Source organism: Cornus florida, unplaced genomic scaffold (genome assembly GCF_030987335.1).
Source record: "Cornus florida cultivar Cherokee Brave unplaced genomic scaffold, ASM3098733v1 CherokeeBrave_3.0.0_Hap2_Chr09, whole genome shotgun sequence".
Classification (NCBI taxonomy): Eukaryota; Viridiplantae; Streptophyta; class Magnoliopsida; order Cornales; family Cornaceae; genus Cornus; species Cornus florida.
Window position 1 is genome coordinate 94,570,647 of NW_026775579.1, and position 20,372 is coordinate 94,591,018.

Below are 20,372 nucleotides of genomic sequence, written 5' to 3' on the forward strand. Positions count from 1 at the left end.
TCTACTAATATCAATATCGCATGAAAAAGTGACGATCATCTTGTCCAGTGCTTTTGCGTGCTTGATTAAATATTTTTTCAATCCAACTTCAAATCCCCAATTATTTTTCTCAATATTCGCTTCGTTCAATTGATGAATAAATGCAATATCATGAGACTCCCAATACTGTATATCAAACTTACGTTGATCTTTAGAGGCAGACAGGAAGAAAAGCAAAGAAGTTGTGTTGAATGGCAATATCACTTCATAATCAAGAGGGTATTTATCGGTGCATCTCATGCTCAGCGTCTTCAGATCAGGCAATATTTCAAACAAGGAGGCCAATGCAGGCACTTAAGCAGCAACTAGTGTCACTCCAATGGACTTCTCATAGGCTGGGCGCATAAATTCTAAATAACCAATAATTACTAAGATGGAAAACCGCAATTAGGGTGTGGACTAGTGTAACGGGTGGGCGCTTGCCCATTTACCCAAAAGCTCGAACTATTGGGTAGTGCTGCATACCCACCCATTTATACCCATGTCACTTCCCATCCGGATCCGATGTGGGACAAGTTTCCCCTTGTAACATTCTCCCCCACCCGAATTCGCAACGCCCTCATTGCGGTTGGGCCACCCTGCCTACCCGGGGTGGCACACCCGGATGCCTTCCGGGCCGGGCGCTTGGCGTGGCACCGGATCAAGGATTGGGTTTGACTCTGATACCAACTGTAACGGGTGGGCGCTTGCCCATTTACCCAAAAGCTCGAACTATTAAGTAGTGCTGCATACCCACCCATTTATACCCATGTCACTTCCCATCCGGATCCGATGTGGGACAAGTTTCCCCTTGTAACAACTAGACACAACGACTCTATGAAGGCCACACCCCATTACGGTTAGACATTCAAGAGACGAACTTGTGATATTGAGATTGTCTATCCCTCCTACATTTTCCAGATTTCAGTTCTTAATGGCGGGAAGTGAGACGAAACCCAATCCTCCTCATATAACTAGTTATGAGAAAGTCTTGGGAGTTTTATGTACAAAACCTGGAAAGCTATGTCAGTTTTTTCTTCTAGCAGAACAAATGGGTTCATTTTTCACTTGTAACAATTCAATTGGTCGCGATTCAATAATGTACCAGACCATAAATGTTCTTATACCCTCTTATTTCCTGGGCAAACGCATATATAGCTTCTTAATTTACCATCTTGAACTAGCATAATATGTTGCCTTCACAATTCACCCAAAAAACAAAAAGTCGCTTCTGAATCCTTAAATTGCAAAACAATTTATCATTTTCCACTGCTCGGTATTCGACTGAAAGTTGGTTTCTGTGAAGCAATCTTCTTTTTCTGGGTGAAGTAAAAAATTGTTGACGCTATAATTAAACTGCCAAAAATTATAGCACCTGCAACCAAAAAAATATAAATTTTAGCATAGAACTGCAAAAGAAAAAGAATACTAATAATAACTTATTGTGTTTGATTGTGTTTTTTTGCAAAAGTCAGATGTATCAGATTGTTTTTTTTGGCGAGTGGAGAATGATATCATGACGTTAAAAATGATAATGTCATAACATCATTCCTTATTCACATAAATTTAGTCAAATGTGTCTGACTCTCGCACTCTGTATCATCACTCAATTATCTTATTCAGTCTTTAGATATAGAAGCTCACCCATGGCCATAAAATTCGGTCTAATTGTTATTGAGACACCACCTGCCAGTTCGATCACATGATCAGTACAGATCACATATGTAATTGAAGGGTGAGCAAATGGTATATATATATATATATATATACACACACACACACACATATAATTATGTACATCTATACTAATGAAAACTTAGCTATAGGTATAACAATCACCCGTATATTATACATAAACTCCGCTAAGTTAAAATAGAGGATAAATCAATTTGCATAAAGCTAGTGGAACAAGTTAATTATACGCATAAATGATAAAATTACCATTGTCATGACAATTAGAGAAATGTTGTCCATCCCTACAAAAGCAAATGAACTTCTGATGGAGACCATCTCTGTAGCCACAAAATCCACCAGTGGCCTCACATGATCGGCACAAACCGTCCGGTATTCGCCATGTTAATTTGAATCCACCAAGCAAGGCTCCTGCATAACCATTAGCCAGAAGAACATGATCCACTGCCTTTTCAATCACCGGAATGGTCACTGCTGACTCACAATATCTCTGCCAATCAAACTCCGGGATTGCTCCCATGATGAACACAAAAGAACGCTTAGCACCGTATCGTAAACAATCTATAGATGGAAGTGAAGGTGGATACAGTGTACAATTATTGAAAAAACATAGCAGCTTATTGTCCATAGTATAGTTTAAGAAAGAAGAGGTGTTTAATGTCACACCATGAGGTGCCACAGGACAAACACTGTTGTTAACTATGTCACTATAGGCCACGGTGAGGGTGTTTTTGGAAAAGTCAAAATTTTGGACACTGTAGAGATGGCCGGACAGGTGGAGAAATGGTTGCTGGCCACTACAAGAGAGGCCAAAACCTGGGTATCCACAAAATTCAGATTGGTGGTCTTGTGCCCAAAATGGGTAGCCAATGACGAGGCCATTACCGCAGTTGAGAGAAGGGCAGGCACTGTTGGATGGTTTTACAGAATTGCCATTGATGGAGGTGTAGAGAAGGGTCATGAAGAGGAAGAGAGAAAGAAGATGGTGAGCTAGAGAGGCCATGAAGTGAATGAACACATACATGACATTGTTTAGGGATGTTTAGTGGGTTATTCAAAGAGAAAGTAAACGTGAGTACTGAATGATCTAGGCCGTCCATTTGTAGTTTAATTAATTCTGAACTTCTTTAATTAATTAATTAAAATATGACAAGAATACAAAACTGATGTCAACGGAGCAAGTAAGAGTTGATCCATGGGAAGATAAGGAATCAATTGATTTGTTTACAGAGTTGATAATGATGATGATTGAAAAGCGTGCCAAATATAAAATTTTAAAATTTTAATTAGCTGACTGGTGGATCCAACCAGCTTCTCATGTGCACAAATCAAATGGATACATGTTTGTGTGTGTGTGTGTGTGTCCTCCTATGATCAATATTTCAAAATTGACAACTTAATCTTTCACCAAGGGTTTTAGATTTATTTAGCAAGGACTTCATTTCGAGTAGTATTTACATCTCACAACCTGATTTACTTGGGATCCAACCCTCAACCTGATTTCAATTATTTACTTGAAATAATCAAAATGGAACTTTTGTTTGAAAGAAAACAGAAGAGTGGAACAAAGGGATGATGCAGTACAAGATGAGAATCTAAATCCGGGTTCAGATGGCAAACGCAACATTTTTTTTTCAGATGACTAAAGTTCCAAAAGCAAACCAGAAAGCTGCACCAACACCGATCCTATGGCTTCTCAGCAGTAAGGGATCAAATTTATGTAAAGATGACCTAACGTTAATCCTAGTTTCATGAGAACAACAAATTTTTAGTAGCATCTCAAACTGTGCACAAAGCGCTGCAGAATATTTGTTAACAACATTATGTTGGTACACATGAATGTGAGATGCATGATGTAAGAGCTTCCATAAACTGTCAAATGAATTTCTAAGCTAGTACACTTCAGGTTCCGATTATATCCAGAATGTAAGAAAAGGTTTACTTGTTATAATACAGGTACCAACAAGGATGCCTCAACGTAATTTCGGATTACAGAACCCCAGTGCTGTTGCATGTGCCATAATTCAACATCCTCGTCTTCAACTACAAAGGATTTCACTAGGGAAACTAGTACATAAGATGCTCGCCACTCAATAAATCAATCATGTAGTAGACTCCATTGCCATATTTCAGGAAAATTATTTTTATAGAACCAAAAAGTCACATAAATGATATAGAATATAGAAAGAATAAATAAATAAATAAAAATAAGAACCCAGTTATACTGTTTGATGTGATATGGTAAAACACCCAAAATAATTAAAAAAACAAAGAAACCAAGCATCAAAAAGGATGACTGACCAAGATTGTCGCCAACACAACCCAAAAAGAAAATTTTAAAAATAGTAATAAAAATTGACGTAGTAAAATTTATTGGTGTTCTCCAGCGGTAGTGCCTTGTTCTTTAAAGCACCGGTCAGCAATTAGGAATATGCAGTTTTTTAACCAGAAAAAAAGTGAATAGATTCTAGATGAAAGAAAAACTACTAAAAAATATATGGTATACTAACCAGAAAAAAAATAAAACAGTAACTCTCCATCGTTATACCATACGAATATACTTGAGTTGTATGAGGAATAAAGCCTCTTGTTTTCTTAGACCCCAAGTTTCCACCATCCTTCACAATAAACCTTATTCTATATCTAAAGACGTAAACCAGGGTAAAACAGGTCTGTTTTGGAGTTCTAATGTTACACGGTACATCTGTTTATCACCACATCATCCATACATGAAAGTTTTAAACCTTGAATATTAGTGCAAGTTTTACAGCTTTCTATAAAGATTGGATCTACAAAGCTGTCCCATTGCAAAAATTCGTTGACCTTCAACTTAAAAAAATTAACAACAAACCTTCTATCTGTCTATACGCATAAATTGAACAACCACATGAAAGCATGATGATTGTTGTTTAAAAGGTAACCATATAATTAGATTACTCAGCAATTCAAGCATACCCCATCAAGTATTGAATCTCATTCTTCTTTGCTATTCAAAGATCATGCTCCAGATCTCCTACATTATAATTCCTGCATTTAAGATCTCTTTCGTTCAGATAGAAAGTGAAATTGTTTAAAGGAGCACACAAAGAAGAGAAAGGACTGGAGATGAAAATACAAACTACAAAACCACTAGCTAAAACAACATGAATACAAAGAGTATTCTTACCAAAAATCAAGTTACTGTATAGCTATAGCAAGTATTTGAAGTTACGTGACCCACTAATATAAATGGCAAGTTCATGACAAGAGTAATCATGCATACATGCAGCCATCTAAGAATATGAACTAAATTAATTATATTTGTTCAAAAAGAACGTTCTGTCTTCCTGTTTCCATATATTAGTAAAATTTAGATACAAATCTGTGATAGTCAAACAGGGATGGCATCGCCTTCCAGGGGTCCATAACGGTAACTATTCCCCAGGGGTCCAAATTTCGCAAGTGTGTACACTGTACACCCTAAAAGATTATTTAACCAATTTTTACAAGACGACTTACTTCCACCTGATTATGCAAATCAAAAGAATTATATAACTGTAACTTAAGGAAAGAGAATGACAGAATTTTGCCCATAAAAGTGCAGTAGGATGAATGAAGTGACAGATTCCTTTTGGAGTACGGCACAATGATGTACTGATTAATTCGAAGGGGAAGTTTTACATGAGAAGTATATGACCAGTCCTTTATGGGATAAAATACTGGGCGGCCAAGAATGTGTTCATAAAATAATAATGGCTGAGTTGCAGATTTAATATGGATGGGACAAGAAAATGAGAAATAATTAATAATGAAAATTTTCAAAAGAAGTTGGAGCTACCTTAGATTGGGGACAGGATGAGTTGGCCATGTGCAAGATGGATTGATGATTGGGAAAACATAAAGGAAGTGGCTTGATGTAGTGAGAACAAAAATGGTCACTTAAAGACTAAAAGGAATCTACAGCTCTAGACAAAGAATAATGGATAAACATGATTCATGAGTTGAGAGCAAAATCTTGAAAAGGCTTTGTTGATCTTAGTATTCATGGTATAAAAGGCCTGTGAAGAGTGGCCTATGCAATTCTGCAGCTTCTGTACAGATCATACTGGAGAAAGATTAGGTGGAGTTAAGACCAAAATGTTAGAACAAGAGTTAGTTGAGTAATGAGCAAAGTATTCCTAGATAAAAGGTGTGCAAGTATATTGAATGAGACAAACTCAAGAAACAACATCTACACTGTTAGAGTTTAAGGACATTATTGTATTTTTGCTTACTTAATATAAATAGGAGAGGTGGTGTGTAGAACTATGTACACGCACTAAATTCTCTTTTCCTCCTCCTCCTCCTCCTCCTCCTCCTTCTCCTCTCTAACCCAAAAGCATGCTGTTATCCAATCTAACTTGGTATCAGAGCTAGGCTGTGAATCCAGGAACACATCCAAAGAGAGTTTCAGTAAATCGGCAGGTTGACTGTCAAAGTGCACACGCTGATGTCATGCTGATGTCAGCACTTACAGGCCGAGAACCATATGGGGTGACTCGCCTGAATTTTCTGATAATTATGGTGGTGTTTCATCCTATTCTTCTACTACCTCCAACATAATTTCAATGTAACAAGGCAGTGGTATGCTCTTCCTCTCTCTCTCTCTCATACAAATTACCACCACAGCCATAGCATGGAAACAACCAACTTATTAACCAAAAAATAATAAAGGAAAAAACACTCTCTCAATCAACCATTCTTGATAGGAAACAATCAACTTCTTAACACCCAAAAACAAAAAAGAAAGACTATTAATCGGAACTTAAATTCTAGTTGACCAAACTCTGGGTTGAATCTGATGTTTGTCTCTTTGTACTCTTTCTGCCGTTGTATTTAAAATGTAGCTAGTTGCCACACAGGTCATAGGGTATCCCGTGTATCACAACTTGACAGCAGCGGCAGAGAAGTTTATGAACAGCAAATGTAGATTTAATTTTTCTACTGGATTTTTTTATTAAGTTTATTGCAACGAAGATAAGCTTGAAACTACAAAATGCATTTAAATGAACAAGCTTTGTATACAACATGGTTTTTAGTAACATAAGCACTTGGCTTGCATCACAAAATCCCAACTAATTGTAAATAATTATTAGACCCATTGAGCAAGCCCAAGTAGAAGCTTTCTAAATCCCATGATCTAATTTCCCTTCGTGTTCCCAAGTAACATAACTTACATGAGCAATCTGCCAATATCCCCAGAAAGTTTATACAAAAGGACAATCACCAAAACCATGTCAATATAAATCTTCAAAGGGTCATGTTCTATACAATTCAAATCCCTAAAGTGTGTTTATCAAAAAAAAAAAAGCAAAAATATTTTTACTTATTATAAGCTTAATATGAATTCATGTGAAATACCAGTATAAGCCAATGGAGACCTTCTTGCTCAACATTAGTAAACCTTGGAAATGATTTCGAGAATGCCTTTATGAAAAAAATAAAACAAATATAGAACTAACACTCAAAATCTCTACAGAAATATACTACGTAAATAAAAAGAGAGGATTGACAAAAGAGTGTAATGATAAATAATTTTTTTTGATAAGTAAAAATATATTAGAAAAACGTTCAAAAGGGGAACGCGTCCCTAATACAAGAAGAAAAAAGGTCCAAGGACCAATAGAATCCAAGAGATCAAAGAAATCATCAATCGAGGAGCATGCATTTCCTCTTACATAATGGAACAAAGAACGAAGAATATGAATTTTTAAATTAGCTAAAGACAATTCTTTTCCTTCAAATGATCTGTTATTTCTCTCACGCCACAAACACCACCAGACACAATGCGGAACAATTCTCCAATAATCAAGAGCTTGTTCTTTAACAGGACACCTTCTCCAAGCTTTAATCAATTGTGAGGAGTGCTTAGGCATTACCCAAAAAACGCCAAACATGCAAAAAATAAACTCCAACAATCATATGCCACGGAACAATGCAAAAGAATGTGATCCACGGATTCACTATCAGCTTTACATAAACAACACCAATTAACAATGATGTTGCCTCTCTTTCTCAAATTGTCCAATGTCAAAATCTTTCCCAATGTGGCAGTCCAAACGAAGAATGCGATTCGAAGAGGAGCTTTAGAACACTAAACAAACTTCCAAGGGAACTCGTGACCAACGAAATTGGACAAACACAATAACATGGATCGGACACCATACCGACCATGAGCTAAAGGAACCCACAAACTATCATCACACCCTCTGCCAATATCCTTCTGCCTATACAACGTATCCAAAAAAACACAAGCTTCCTCCATTTCCCAATCCTGAAAGGGCCACCTAAGCCGCACATCCCACGTAACTCCATTGTTATCTAGATGATAACAATCAATCACGTAGACATGCTTATGGGCTACACCACTGTAAAGTCTAGGAAAGGAGTGAGACAGCAATTGATCGCCGCATCAAAGGTCCTCCCAAAAAGGGACATGTCTGCCATCACGAACTTTGAATCTAATGTGTGTGGAGAAAACATCCCAGCCCTTCCGAATGAATTTCCACACACCAACGCCTCCCATAATAGCGACTGGAAGAGATGACCAGCCCCCACTCTCCTCACCAAACGACACGAGACGACTCTTTTCCACTAACGATGGCGTTCCATTCCAAATATCCATAACCACTTTCCCAAGAGACCACGATTAAAAGGAACGTTTCTCATATCTATTAATCACTGGATCCCAATTCCCAACTCGTGTAGAAGAAACTCCCAAAGGCAATCCTAAGTAAGGAAGAGAAAAAGCACCAACTCCACACCCTAGGACAACAGCTAAGGAGGAAATATCTGGAACATCTCCACTAGGACAAGCACACTCTTTCCGACATTAATCTTTAACCCAGAAACCGCTTGGAAGCAAGCAAGAATGCACCTCAGATATCTGAGTTGAGAAACTTCCGCATCACAAAAGTATCATCCGCGAACAACAAATGGGAAATCTGCATCTAATGTTCAACATCTCTGCCAACTCTGAACCCCCTAATGTAACCCAAATCTTCCGTTTTTCTTATTAACCTGCTCAGACCTTCCATGACAATAAGGAAAAGAAAAGATGATAATGGATCTCCTTGTCGTAGACCACGCGAGCTAGCAAAAAAACCCGCAGGTGAACCATTCACGAGCACAGAAAACATAACTGACGAGATACAAGTTTCAATCCATTTTATCCACCTGTCACCAAACCCCATCCTCCGAAGCAAATACAGAACAAACTTCCAATTAACATAATCATAAGCTTTCTCAATATCAAGCTTACACAAAATGCCAGGAACCCCACTTTTTAATCTAGAGTCAATACATTCCCCTGCAATAAGAACAGAATCCAAAATCTGCCTCACACCAACAAAAGCATTCTGTGATTCTGAAATGAGACCATCCAAAACATTACTCATCCTAGAGACAAGAACCTTGGCAATAAGCTTATACAAACATCCAATTAAGCTAATTGGCCGAAAGTCCTTAATATCAGAGGCATTGCCCTTCTTAGGAATGAGAGCAATAAAAGATGCATTCAGAGATTTCTCAAATGTGCCATGAGAATAAAAATCCTGAAAGGTGCCCATCACCTCAGCTCGCACCACCTCCCAACTCTCCTTAAGAAACCGCATAGTAAACCCATCTGCCCTGGAGCTTTGTCCCCGTTACAACCTGAAAGTGCCTTAAACACTTCCTCCTCCATGAATGGAATCTCAATCCTATCACTATCCAACACAGAAATAGAATTAAATAGAAGACCATCAAGAGTAGGTCTCCAATCCAAAGTCTCGGTGTAGAGCTGCCAATAAAAAGAAGCGATTCCCCCGCGCACCTCGTCCTCCCTCCACAATTCAGAACCATTGACCCGGATACGCTCGATGTGATTACATCTTCTGTGAGCATTGGCAAGTCTATGAAAGAATTTTGTATTACGATCCCCATCTTTTAACCACAAAGCCCGAGACTTCTGGCGCCACGAGATCTCCTCCATAAGAGCAATCTCAGCAAAAACCGCTTGGCAAGAGGCTCTTTTAGAGCGTAATGATTCCCCACTCTGTCCCTCCTCATCAAGACGATCAAGCTCAGCAATATCAGCGAGAACTCTACTCTTCTTCCATTCAAGATTCCCAAACACTTTTTTATTCCACCTCTTTAACTCAGTTTTAAGAAACTGAAACTTTCTAGCTAACACATAACTAGCAGAGCCTATGAAATTCGCTTCCTCCCACCAAGACTGAACCTTCCCTTGAAAGTCCTCGAATCTAAGCCACATGTTTTCAAAGCGGAAAGGAGTACATCCAGAACTCAAACCACCACAATCAAGAACTAAAGGCACATGATCAGATGTGACTCTAACCAACCATAGTTGTTAAAGGCGCCGAAGGCGCGCGCCTGAGGCGCAAGGCGCCTCCAGGCGCCACCTTGGCGCCTTGATTGACTTAAGGCAAGTGGTTTGGGATAGGCGCGCGCCTCTTAGACAAAGGCGCAAGGCTACAGGCGAGATGCAGGCGCGCCTGTGTGAAAAATGGGTTTTTTTTTTTAATTATCTTGGTTGTGTTACTTGTATCTGTTTTTTATTTGTTTATTTGTTGTTTTTATTTATTTATTACAAATCTACACAACTTGCAAGTTAAAAAGCATAAAAAAAAAAAAAAAAAAAAAAAGAAAAGAAAAGAAAAGAATAAAAGAGCAAAAGGAAAGTGGAAAGAATAGAGTCAAGACTGAAGAGACAGAGAAGAGAGAAGTACGAGTGATCTGCGAAGCGCCGAAGACTGGATCTGCCAGATCTGCATCTGCGCCGAAGCCTGGTAAGTTCTCCTTCCCTCTCTTCTTCTTCTCCTTCTTCTTCTTCTTCTTCTTCTCTCCTTCTTGCTTCTTCTTCTCTTCTCAGTTCTCGGCAATTTTTTTTTTTTCTCTTTTCTTCTTCTTCTTCTCTTCAGTTTTTCTTCTTCTCTCGGCTCTAGTGACTCTAGTCACTCTCTTGCTCTTCTTTTTATTTTTTTATTTTATTCTGCTTTGAGCCGAGTCTAGGCTCTTCTTTTTTTATTTTTTTTTCTCTATTCTTCCTTGAGCCGAGTCTAGGCTCTTCTTTTTATTTTTTTTATTTTTTTCTTCTTTGAGCCGAGTCTAGGCTCATTTTTCTTTTTCTTTTTTTTCTTTGAGCCGAGTCTAGGCTCTTCGTTTTTATTTATTTATTTATTTATTTTCTCTATTCTTCTCTCTTGGCTCTTTCTAGTCTCCTCTTCTTTTATTTTTTTTTTTTTATTTTTTTTTTTCCTCTATTCTTCTTCTCTTGGCTCTCTCTAATTTAACTTTCCTATTTCTAATTTTGTGGATTTAATAGGATATATTCCCAATGATATATGAGTGTAACTGATATTTTTAATTTGTTGATTTAATGGATTCTAGTAATCTAGTTCGTTGATTCAACTTAATTGTGTCACAATTTATTTTGCCTCATCTTTCTAATATGCCGATAATTAGTGAATAATGATAATTAGTGAGATAATGATTTGTTGGAAGTTGGCTTACTCACCTAAATTTGTCAAAAAAAAATAATCCGAATCTCTTTACTTCATACTTTATATAGAACAATCAATGCGTTTCTGCTTTGTGCATGAAATTTCTTTAGTTGAACAGACTTGGATCATCACATCACCCATTCCTTGTAATCCCAATTGCACAGTCTCTCACACACACAACTGCAGGTCTTCATTGCATCATTAAATTAACCTTGTCACCAATATAAGATCAAGGTTGAAGGTGCATCAGTCTACACTTACCAAATTTGGTTTTTTCTGGTCTGTGCAAATACAAAACCACAGGAAAAGCAGAGTTACAAACTTACAAGAATATATATGGACAGGGGTAATGAAATTAACTAATATATATACATATTATTTTAATATTGGTTCGTAGACTTACATCTAGCAAACATGGATATCAAGGTTTTGGCATCTTGAATATTTAACATAAGTAATTTATTTAGTTGACTTTTGCATCTTTATATATACTATTGCATCTATAATACTTTATTGGGTGGGTTTTTTTTTTTTTTTTTTCAACGTGCGCCTTGGTTCAGTCGGGCGCGCGCCTCGCCTTGCGCCTCAGGCTCCGGGAGGCATTTGCGCTTTTGTGCGCCTTGAGCCTTTAACAACTATGTAACCAACACAACCTGAGAGACATCCGGGAAATGCTCTTCCCACGCCCCAGAAATCAAAAATCTATCCAACCGGGAAAAAGTAACTGGTTCCCTACCATTAGACCAAGTAAAGGCCGTTCCTTCCAATGGTAGGTCAATAAGGAAATTACTATCAATGAATTCTGAAAACATGGTCATTTCTGAAGACCACCTGCCCCCTGTGGACCTCTCAAATGGGGACCTAGCAAAATTAAAATCCCCACCTACACACTTAGGTAATGACCATAAATCCTTAACATATCAAAGCTCTTCCCATAGGACTGGTCTATCACTATCAGTAACAGGCCCATAAACACCTGAAAACACCCACCTGAAATTGTCTTCCTCCATCTGAAATAGACAAGACACAGAGAAAATACCCTTCCAACAATTCAAACTTGACAACCACCGTCGATCCCACATGAGAAGAATACCACCTGAAGTGTCTGTTGCGTTCAGCACTTCCCATTCCACAAACCTACCTCCCCAAAGGCTCCTGACAATCTCAACAGTGATAGCAGCCATCTTAGTTTCCTGTAAACAAACAACATGAGCACTCCACTTCCTCAAAGCTACCTTGACAACTCTTCTTCTTTTCGGATCATTAAGACCACGAACATTCCATGTTATAAGTCGTAGCTTCATGTAGAACCAAAAACAATCAATTCTCCTCCTCCTCCCCGTTTACCACTTCTGGTTCTTCCCCTTTCTTTAGTCGTCCCATTCTTCCCGTCATAATTAACACAAGAAATCAGATTCTTCACTTCCTATTCGCCTTTCCGATGTGAAATTCTTGACTTTGACTTCTTTTGTGCCACGATTAGGTTCAGTACTACCATTTCCTGCAACAATTTCGTAAAGAATAAACAGGGTTTGTTCCTCATAACCTTCTGCAGAGACACCCAAAGCTTCACTTACTACTCCAATATTCTCAATAACCCATTCCATACCTAGAGGTTCCATTAAATCCACTTCAGATTGATCAAAATCCGTCCCAGAAAAAGAATCTTTAGAACAGTGCTCCTGAGTAGGGACATCAACCACTCCTAACTGCATATTCCCCTCTGTTTCCGAAGCATCATGTTCAATTGACAAAATCACCTCATTCTCATATGATTGACTGTTCAAACCTTCAATTGCAGCAAAGAGCCGAAGCTATTTAAGCACAGCTACAACTGAGTCATTATTCAATTTGAAATGCAGATCTTTCCCAATGCAAACTGTCACACCATTGAAAAAACCCACACTCCCAGTTGTGACTTTTGAAACATCCAACTCTGACCCATCACACCATGAACTGGAAGACCCAAAAAGACTCCTCTGTTGATTCGAAACATCCTCCACAACATTCCTATTACTTACCACTCCACCCGAAGAAGAAGAAGTAGAAGTAGAGAGAGCATTTAGAGAAAGATCAGAACTCAAACCTGGAGAAGAAGTGTGAGATCGTGCAACCCATTTTTGTTTTTCAGTCCTAGTCCACCGAGATCCATGGCGTCCGACGTCCATCATCCTACGCTCGGGTTTCAGCAAATGAGTCGAAGGCTTAGCATAGGCTTGTGTTTCTTTAAATGGCTTAGGGCCAGGTTTAGAGTTTGGGAAAGAGATAAATAAAAAGTTAGGCCCTCTTCGCACCCTTCTATTAGGCCCAGAACTAATAGGCCCAACCTGAATCTGCCCACTTTGCCCGAATCTAAGCGGCCCTTTCTATACCCGTCGAAAAGGCCCAGAACCAAAATGCGCTCTGTTTGGTTTAGGCTGAATGAGCCCAAGATTAAAACCAGGCCCAGTCCTCTTGGCCTGTCTTGACATCTTCTGGCCCATCACACCGCCATCCTCAACCCAAAAAGACAAATCCTCCCCTACCTTATCATCAAGAGATAAGGATAAAGCCGAATCTGAAGAAGTACCCCGTCGATCTCCACGTGTACTCCTTCTCTGCTCATCAACGACGCGTTTGGCCGGCGCGTGAAGATCACTTCGTCGTCTACCTCCTATGAACTTCACTGCTTGCTGAATTTCACGATCCTTCAACCACTGCTAAATTTCGAGAACCCCCTCTTTTCCTTTACTAAGAATCTCATTCCATTTCTCTTCTGACATAAGATGAGATCTGTCACTACCTTCAAGACTCTCCGTTGAAGGAACAAGCTCCAGTGAGATTTCTTCCCAAATCGCGACCTTAAAACAGAAGGTGTCGTCGTTAATAAACACGAACTTCGTACAATCACGACCGGATCGCACTGTTATCCGAACGCTTTCGGCATCCCTAGTCTCATCCGCATCAGATCTCACGTAACCTCCACAAAGCTCTCCCACTTCGACGAACAAAGCATGACACCAGAGATGCAATGGGAGGCCAAACAACCTGATCTGCTTGAGACCTTGATCACTGAGAATGCCACAACACCCAACACAAAAGGACCACACGTCGATCCTAAAAGTTGCAAAACCCCACTGTCGTCGCCCTTCTTTCAACACGTGTTTGGCCTCTGCCTGAGAAGGAAACCGGAAAAGAAGTAGTGAGTCGGATAACGGTGTTACCCCCACTCCACAAGTCGTATTCCAAGCCCGCGCTGCCCATTCTTTCACACGATCACAGCTCCCTACTTCCTTATCAAATCTTCCGACCAAACAAGAGGAGAGGACTGACTTCCTTCCTCCGACGGACTCCCCGTCAATATACAACGACGGTCCTCGGTGAGGAACTGCCGACTTCACTTCCCCACCAAGCGAGATTCTTGGTAATCTTGCAATTTCCATAAAGGATTTCATCCCAACCTAATAAAACACAAATCGCCCCACGAGTCGCCCCTAGTGTGGTGAAATCGCACATAGTGACGTCATACAAATTTTAGATTCAACTTATCCTTCCCAGAACTAAACCATTATTATGATAAATAATTAAAGTAACTTCCATTGCTTATTAGTCAAACATTTCATGTATGTGTCACCTTTTAATATATATATATATATATATATATATATATATATATATATATATATATTAACATCTTATTAATTAAATAAAAGACCAATACTTGAGTAGAGAAGGTGCAAGTAAGAGAAGGCTCCAAAGTATATTCTTTTCTTAGAGAGACTGCAAGAAAGCCGGCTGAATCTAGAAACCTCTCTTTAAAAGTAAAAACAAAGGCAAAAAATATGTGCAAATAGATAAAATAAAATGGGAAAGCAAGATATAACCAACATTAATCACCTCCTTCAAACATGTTGTTAGCAGAGAATGAATACCCAGCTTGAATGAATTCTTCAAATTTAAATGCCTTAATCCTGAGGAAGTTGACTTGTTTGCTCCATCCCCAAAGCTGCTAGACTGACTGGAAGAATGTAGAGTATTAAGAGTTGGGCAATAAGAATAAGAAAAAATACCTTTCAAAAAAAAAGAGAGAGAAAATTGGAAAGGCCAATTGAAGAGTGTGATTCCACATGTCCGGTTCATTGAATTAAAATTTGAGACACCATGTGAAACATGAAACAGATTGAATACATGATAGACACTGCAAATGCGCAACAATACAAAAAATCCTCGGATAGCACACAAAAACAACAGTGGTTCACAGCATGCATGAGAAACTGAAATTTTTTCAGAACAATTGTTGTTATATTAGAAACAAGAAATCTGAATGTCCTATTGAATCTATAGAAAAGTCAACATTCTGGACTCATAATAATTAGTAATCTAGCAATACTAACTCTTAGATACGCAAATATGCAGATTCATACATGCATATAGAGGGATTTACCTTTCCTCACCAATCAAAATCTGTAGATCTGCGTACGATTACAATTCATAATCAAGGCAATTGATGTTGCTGCGACTAGGGTTTTTGAGAGAGCGAGCCTTGCAAGCCAATCGATAACGAAAATTCTAGATCGAGATTTAGGGTTTTGGTAAGGGTGAAGTTGACAGGGAGCCTGAGAATTGAGAGAAGAAAGTGTATGGCTGAACGTGCAGGCAGGCTAAGAGCGGGAGAAGAAAATATTCAAAAGAAGGAAAAATTAAAAATGAGGGAAGGAAAGAGATGAAAGACGAGGGAAAATCTTGGGAAGGGTCTATTCTAAAAACATATACTTGGATTTTTATTCTTTAAATTAAAAATAATTCTCCTAATAATTATTCAAGCATAATAGGACTGAGCGCAAGTCTGAGTATATACTATATATAAGTTAAGAATAGTCTATATATTAGTTTATGCAGGTCTTTCTGGATTAACAAATCCTACAGCTTCATTTGTAAGAAGACTATGATACCATTATTAATAAAGGCCAGGCAGCCTCAAAGAAACCTGAAATTTGAGTAGGACATATCATATTACACATTCTTTAACACTGATCACAGCCAGCAGACACCAGAAATTGCCTGCAATCACCACAAATACTTTGCAAGTTCAATTGGGTGATTGAAAATTTAGAACAAAAACATCACTCCATTATTTTTGCATTCAACCCAGAGATCACCAAAACATAGAAGTTCGGAAGCATAGTTTACCTATGTTGCTAATGATAACATATATGTTCACTAGCTGAATAATTTCACTGTGTTTCAATCACCTGAAGATTCAGTTGATGCAAATTTGAATTGGCATCAATTTGATGATCTAGGTGACAGTTCAAATTTTCCCATAAGTTGTCTCCTTGATTCTGCCATCAAATGCACATAATTGCATCTTTGCCGAATTCCTTTGTCGGTAGCGATCATCTATGTAGACAGAAATTGCCAGATAGTTTCTTCCTTCTTCTTTTTTGTCCACGTTAGTCTAACTCCCTCCAAAAGAAGCAGTCATCAAAAAAATAAAAAATAAAATAAAATTTATTGAAAAAGGAATTGATTGGAAACATAGTGGTAATACTATATCAAACCAGCATGTATCATGATGAAAAATGACATTAGCTAATATATTTTTTCTATCCAAGTGTCGATAACATGAGTGCAATTTAGTAGAGCATCATTCTTCTCAAAAAAAAGTGTAAACCTAAGTTCTCATAATACCTTGAAATTCTAACTTTACAGAAATATAACTAATATAAAAGTAATTTTCTAACAGCTTCAATTCAACACAAAATCTAATGTTTCATCGGAAAAGGTCTCATAGAATTCTGATAACTTTTCTCGAACCCTCCTTAATCTACTAATATCAAAATGGCTTGCAAAAGTGACAGTCATCCTGTTTAGTGCTTTTGCGTGCTTGATCAAATATTTTATCAATCCAACTTCCAATCCGGAATGATGAACCTTAATATTCGCTTCCTTCAGTTGATGAATAAATGCAACATCTTGAGACTCCCAGTACTCTATATCAAAATCATGGGTCTCTGAAGCCAACAACATGTTTGACTGAAACATGAAAAGCAATGATATCAAAAACAAAAAAAAATGAGGCAAACAAGAAGAAAAGCAAAGAAAAACTACTGAATAGCAACATTACTGCAGAACATCGACGGTCCATGCATCTCATGGTCAGGGTCTTCAGATTAGACAATATTCCAAAAAAGGAGGCCAATGTAGACATTTCACGAAAATTCTGACAAAACACTTCCAAGTTTTGCACATTATCCAACATATACCGTGGCGAATCTTGTGTAAACCAGTCCTGAAATTAAAGTCAGCTTTAATATTAATTGGTGCAACAGGTGTTGAATTGTTACGTTGCTGTCTGAGAGAGAGAGAGAGAGAGAGAGATATGCAACAAATAAAAACCCTCGCTATATATATATATTAAGTTGAATTGTGTGTTGCATAAATAAAAGAAAAAACAGGAATGAGAATGAGAGTACTTATAGCTAAAAGCAAGTACCTTGCATGAATAAACGAAGCTTAGTGTAACTGATTTGGCATGGTTTATAAATTGAAGAAGCAGAAGCAAGTTTTTGTTTTCGTTTTGGTTAGTAGCAGAACTCCATATAATGCTTGGAGCATCAATGCTCGCAGTTGGTAGGCACATAGAGCTCCCATTGAGGACATAATGGTCGTCAATCCAACTGAATTTTTGAAGGCTGGGTGCATAAATTCTAAATAACAAATCGTCCGGTGGCAGGTCGAATTCACGATCAGTATAGCATATCACCACACCTAGACTCTGGAGTCTAGGGGCAGACACAACTACTATGCAAAAGGCACACTCCTCTATTTTTAAGCATTCAAGAGAAGAACTTGTGATACTGAGATTGCTTATCTCTTCCACCTCTTGCAGCTTTAACTTTTTAAAAACCGGAAAGAGAGACGAAACCCAATCATCAGATATGTTTTGAGGATCAAGTCTTATGCCTCTTATGTCCAAAACCTGGAGCGAACTGAATCTGTTGCTGTTTGTAGGGGAGGGCAGTTTGAGAATGGAGTGGTAAAATCTCAATCTGATCACTCTTACGAAGGTGGATGGTGATAGAAAAAAGCATTTTTCCGACAGCATTTTAAATGATAGATGGAGCTCTTCCGCTTCACAAATCACCGTAGCATTGAGAATCCAATTGCATGCACGATGATAATAAGTATCATCATCATTCGTCTTCAGAACAAAACGTCGCAATTTCGCCCCATTATGCATATTGAAAAACTTACCTGTCCAATAACCCACCTTCCATAGATCGTGCGATTCAAAATCAAGAAACAAATCTGGGACAGACAGACAGACCAATCTGAATCTTTTGGAGACGAGACTGGTACGAGCAATGTCTTTGATGGGAAAGAGGCGGAGAATCTCATGAAAAATTTATCAGGAATATTGCTGAATCTATCAAAACTCTCTCCATAACCTCCTGGACTCTTACTCTTCTTCAACGAGGTACTCATTCTGGGAGTTTAAGCCTAATCTTTCATATATAAATAAATAAATACTCAGCCAGAAATATTGATGGAGAAACGGTTCAACCCCCAACCATAATCGACCTAGGTTGATGATTTATGATGAGCTTTGTAGAGAGCTCAGCGACTGACAAACAGACCTATATTCGAGCTATAAGCTGGAGAGAAGAAGATACAGAGAAGGGAATTAGGTCGGGTTGAATCAACTTGGGCACCTGTTGGTTGTTGTTTATCTTGAGTTAGGGTCGTGCCCTAATGGGCCTTTTTTTTTTTTTAACTGGCCAAGTGTCATAGACCTCTTCTTCTTCTTTTCTTCTTCTTCTTTTCTATTTTTCTTCCAGAAAAAATTGGGTCGTGGGTAACTTTAGAAATTGCGGCACTTTATTAAAACAAATTGATTGGCTTTATTAATAATTTGACTAATCTGTTGTGAGACTACTTTATTTTAATAGAGTATTTTTATTGATCGGTTACTGTTGTCACCTAAGTCACACAATTCTTCTTAACAAGTGTCGCTATCACACTCCGAACGCATTCTCGCTTTTATGCTTCACAAACTCGTTCAAATTCTCACTATTTATGACTTAATTATGATTATACCACTCTCACGCTCCCGCTTTTGAATTCCACCCTCATTTTCGCTTTATATAACTTAAAGTGTTACAACCATTATAATTTCTTCTTTGACAGTGTTTTTATAAATTATTATAGTATGGGATAACTCATTCGCCTCTAGGCTTCTTATTGTTAAATTATTTATTTATTTTTAATTTTGGCATAAAAATCAGAAATAAAAAATAAGAAAAGAAAAAGTACATGAGAATAAGTTAGAAACAATTACCGATGTCATTTGATTATTTTATTCAATATAAAAATATATATATATATAATGTACTATAACCAAAGCACTTGAAACTCAAGTCAAATTTTTCCCACATGCCGTTATCGTTGTTGTCCAATAAAACATACAGCCCTTGTTTTATTAAAAATAACATAAAATTGGGAGAATCCAAGTTGATTCAATCCAATCTAATTCCCTTATTGTCATTATGAAATAGCTTTCTGGTCATTATTTAAAAAAGAAAAAATCCCAGTGGGAGTCCAATCAAAAGGGGAATGCAACATAAAATCTAGACCTTTTTCTCCTTCAATTCATGGACCTCCATATATGTATTTTATAGAACTTCTCAAACTTGGTTACTTAAAACCATTTCTATAAATTGGTTCCCCTAGGTGCAGTGCTAGTCCAACTGTAGAATGTGTATTGTTCGGGACCTTTAATCCGTGTTCAAAACTCACCAGCATCATTTCCCCTCCTCCTTTTAACTTCTTATTCCTTAACACTACTAACCATTGCCAAGTCAAAAAAATAAAAAATAAATAAATAAACCACCACAAATACAAGACCAATATTACAATAAGGACATACAATCTAACAAAACTGCAGTTTCATTTTTCTTCAATTGTTCGTTTGGATGCACTTCCAAAACTTTTGTGGCATCTATTTGGGTTATATGAGCTTCTTTTCCATTAGAGAGGATTACTTCTGTGTGGACTTCAAATTCAAAGTCTAGCACGGGTACAAGCTGTGCTTAACTAACTGCATCTATTCTCCACGGAGGGACAGAAACAAGCGTCATTTCTCCAACAAACAAGCATCCC

The 20,372-nt window shown here is 37.9% G+C and overlaps 2 protein-coding genes across 4 annotated transcripts; both read right to left on the minus strand.

Annotated features, from left to right (window-relative positions):
- Positions 1 to 1,134: 1,134 nt before the first annotated feature.
- Positions 1,135 to 19,374, minus strand: LOC132275352 (uncharacterized). 3 transcript variants are annotated; one of them, XM_059776818.1, is made up of 9 exons: positions 17,707 to 19,374; positions 17,338 to 17,502; positions 16,463 to 17,246; positions 15,655 to 16,271; positions 15,108 to 15,228; positions 10,458 to 11,512; positions 1,960 to 4,737; positions 1,663 to 1,704; positions 1,135 to 1,393 (listed from the first exon to the last, which is right to left on the minus strand). In XM_059776818.1, the coding sequence occupies exons 1-3, from the start codon at positions 18,451 to 18,453 to the stop codon at positions 16,959 to 16,961; spliced, it is 1,200 nt and encodes a 399-aa protein (XP_059632801.1). In that variant the 5' UTR covers positions 18,454 to 19,374; the 3' UTR covers positions 1,135 to 1,393; positions 1,663 to 1,704; positions 1,960 to 4,737; positions 10,458 to 11,512; positions 15,108 to 15,228; positions 15,655 to 16,271; positions 16,463 to 16,958. The 3 variants fall into 3 exon arrangements, with proteins under 3 accessions (XP_059632801.1, XP_059632803.1, XP_059632802.1); XM_059776820.1 differs by lacking the exon at positions 15,655 to 16,271; XM_059776819.1 differs by lacking the exon at positions 10,458 to 11,512.
- On the minus strand, positions 9,296 to 9,982 carry LOC132273186 (uncharacterized). The gene has a single exon (XM_059774204.1). It carries the CDS (start codon positions 9,980 to 9,982, stop codon positions 9,296 to 9,298), a length of 687 nt encoding a protein of 228 aa, XP_059630187.1.
- Positions 19,375 to 20,372: the final 998 nt, after the last annotated feature.

Excerpts from the sequence above, each read along its gene's own strand:
- LOC132275352 (XM_059776820.1), bottom strand. The coding sequence starts at position 18,453 with ATGCATAATGGGGCGAAATTGCGACGTTTTGTTCTGAAGACGAATGAT. Across the intron at positions 17,503-17,706 it reads GCTTCGTTTATTCATGCAAG|GACTGGTTTACACAAGATTC; the intron begins GTACTTGCTTTT and ends CTTTAATTTCAG. Across the intron at positions 17,247-17,337 it reads TGGACCGTCGATGTTCTGCA|TCAAACATGTTGTTGGCTTC; the intron begins GTAATGTTGCTA and ends TTCATGTTTCAG.
- LOC132273186 (XM_059774204.1), bottom strand. The coding sequence starts at position 9,982 with ATGTGGCTTAGATTCGAGGACTTTCAAGGGAAGGTTCAGTCTTGGTGG.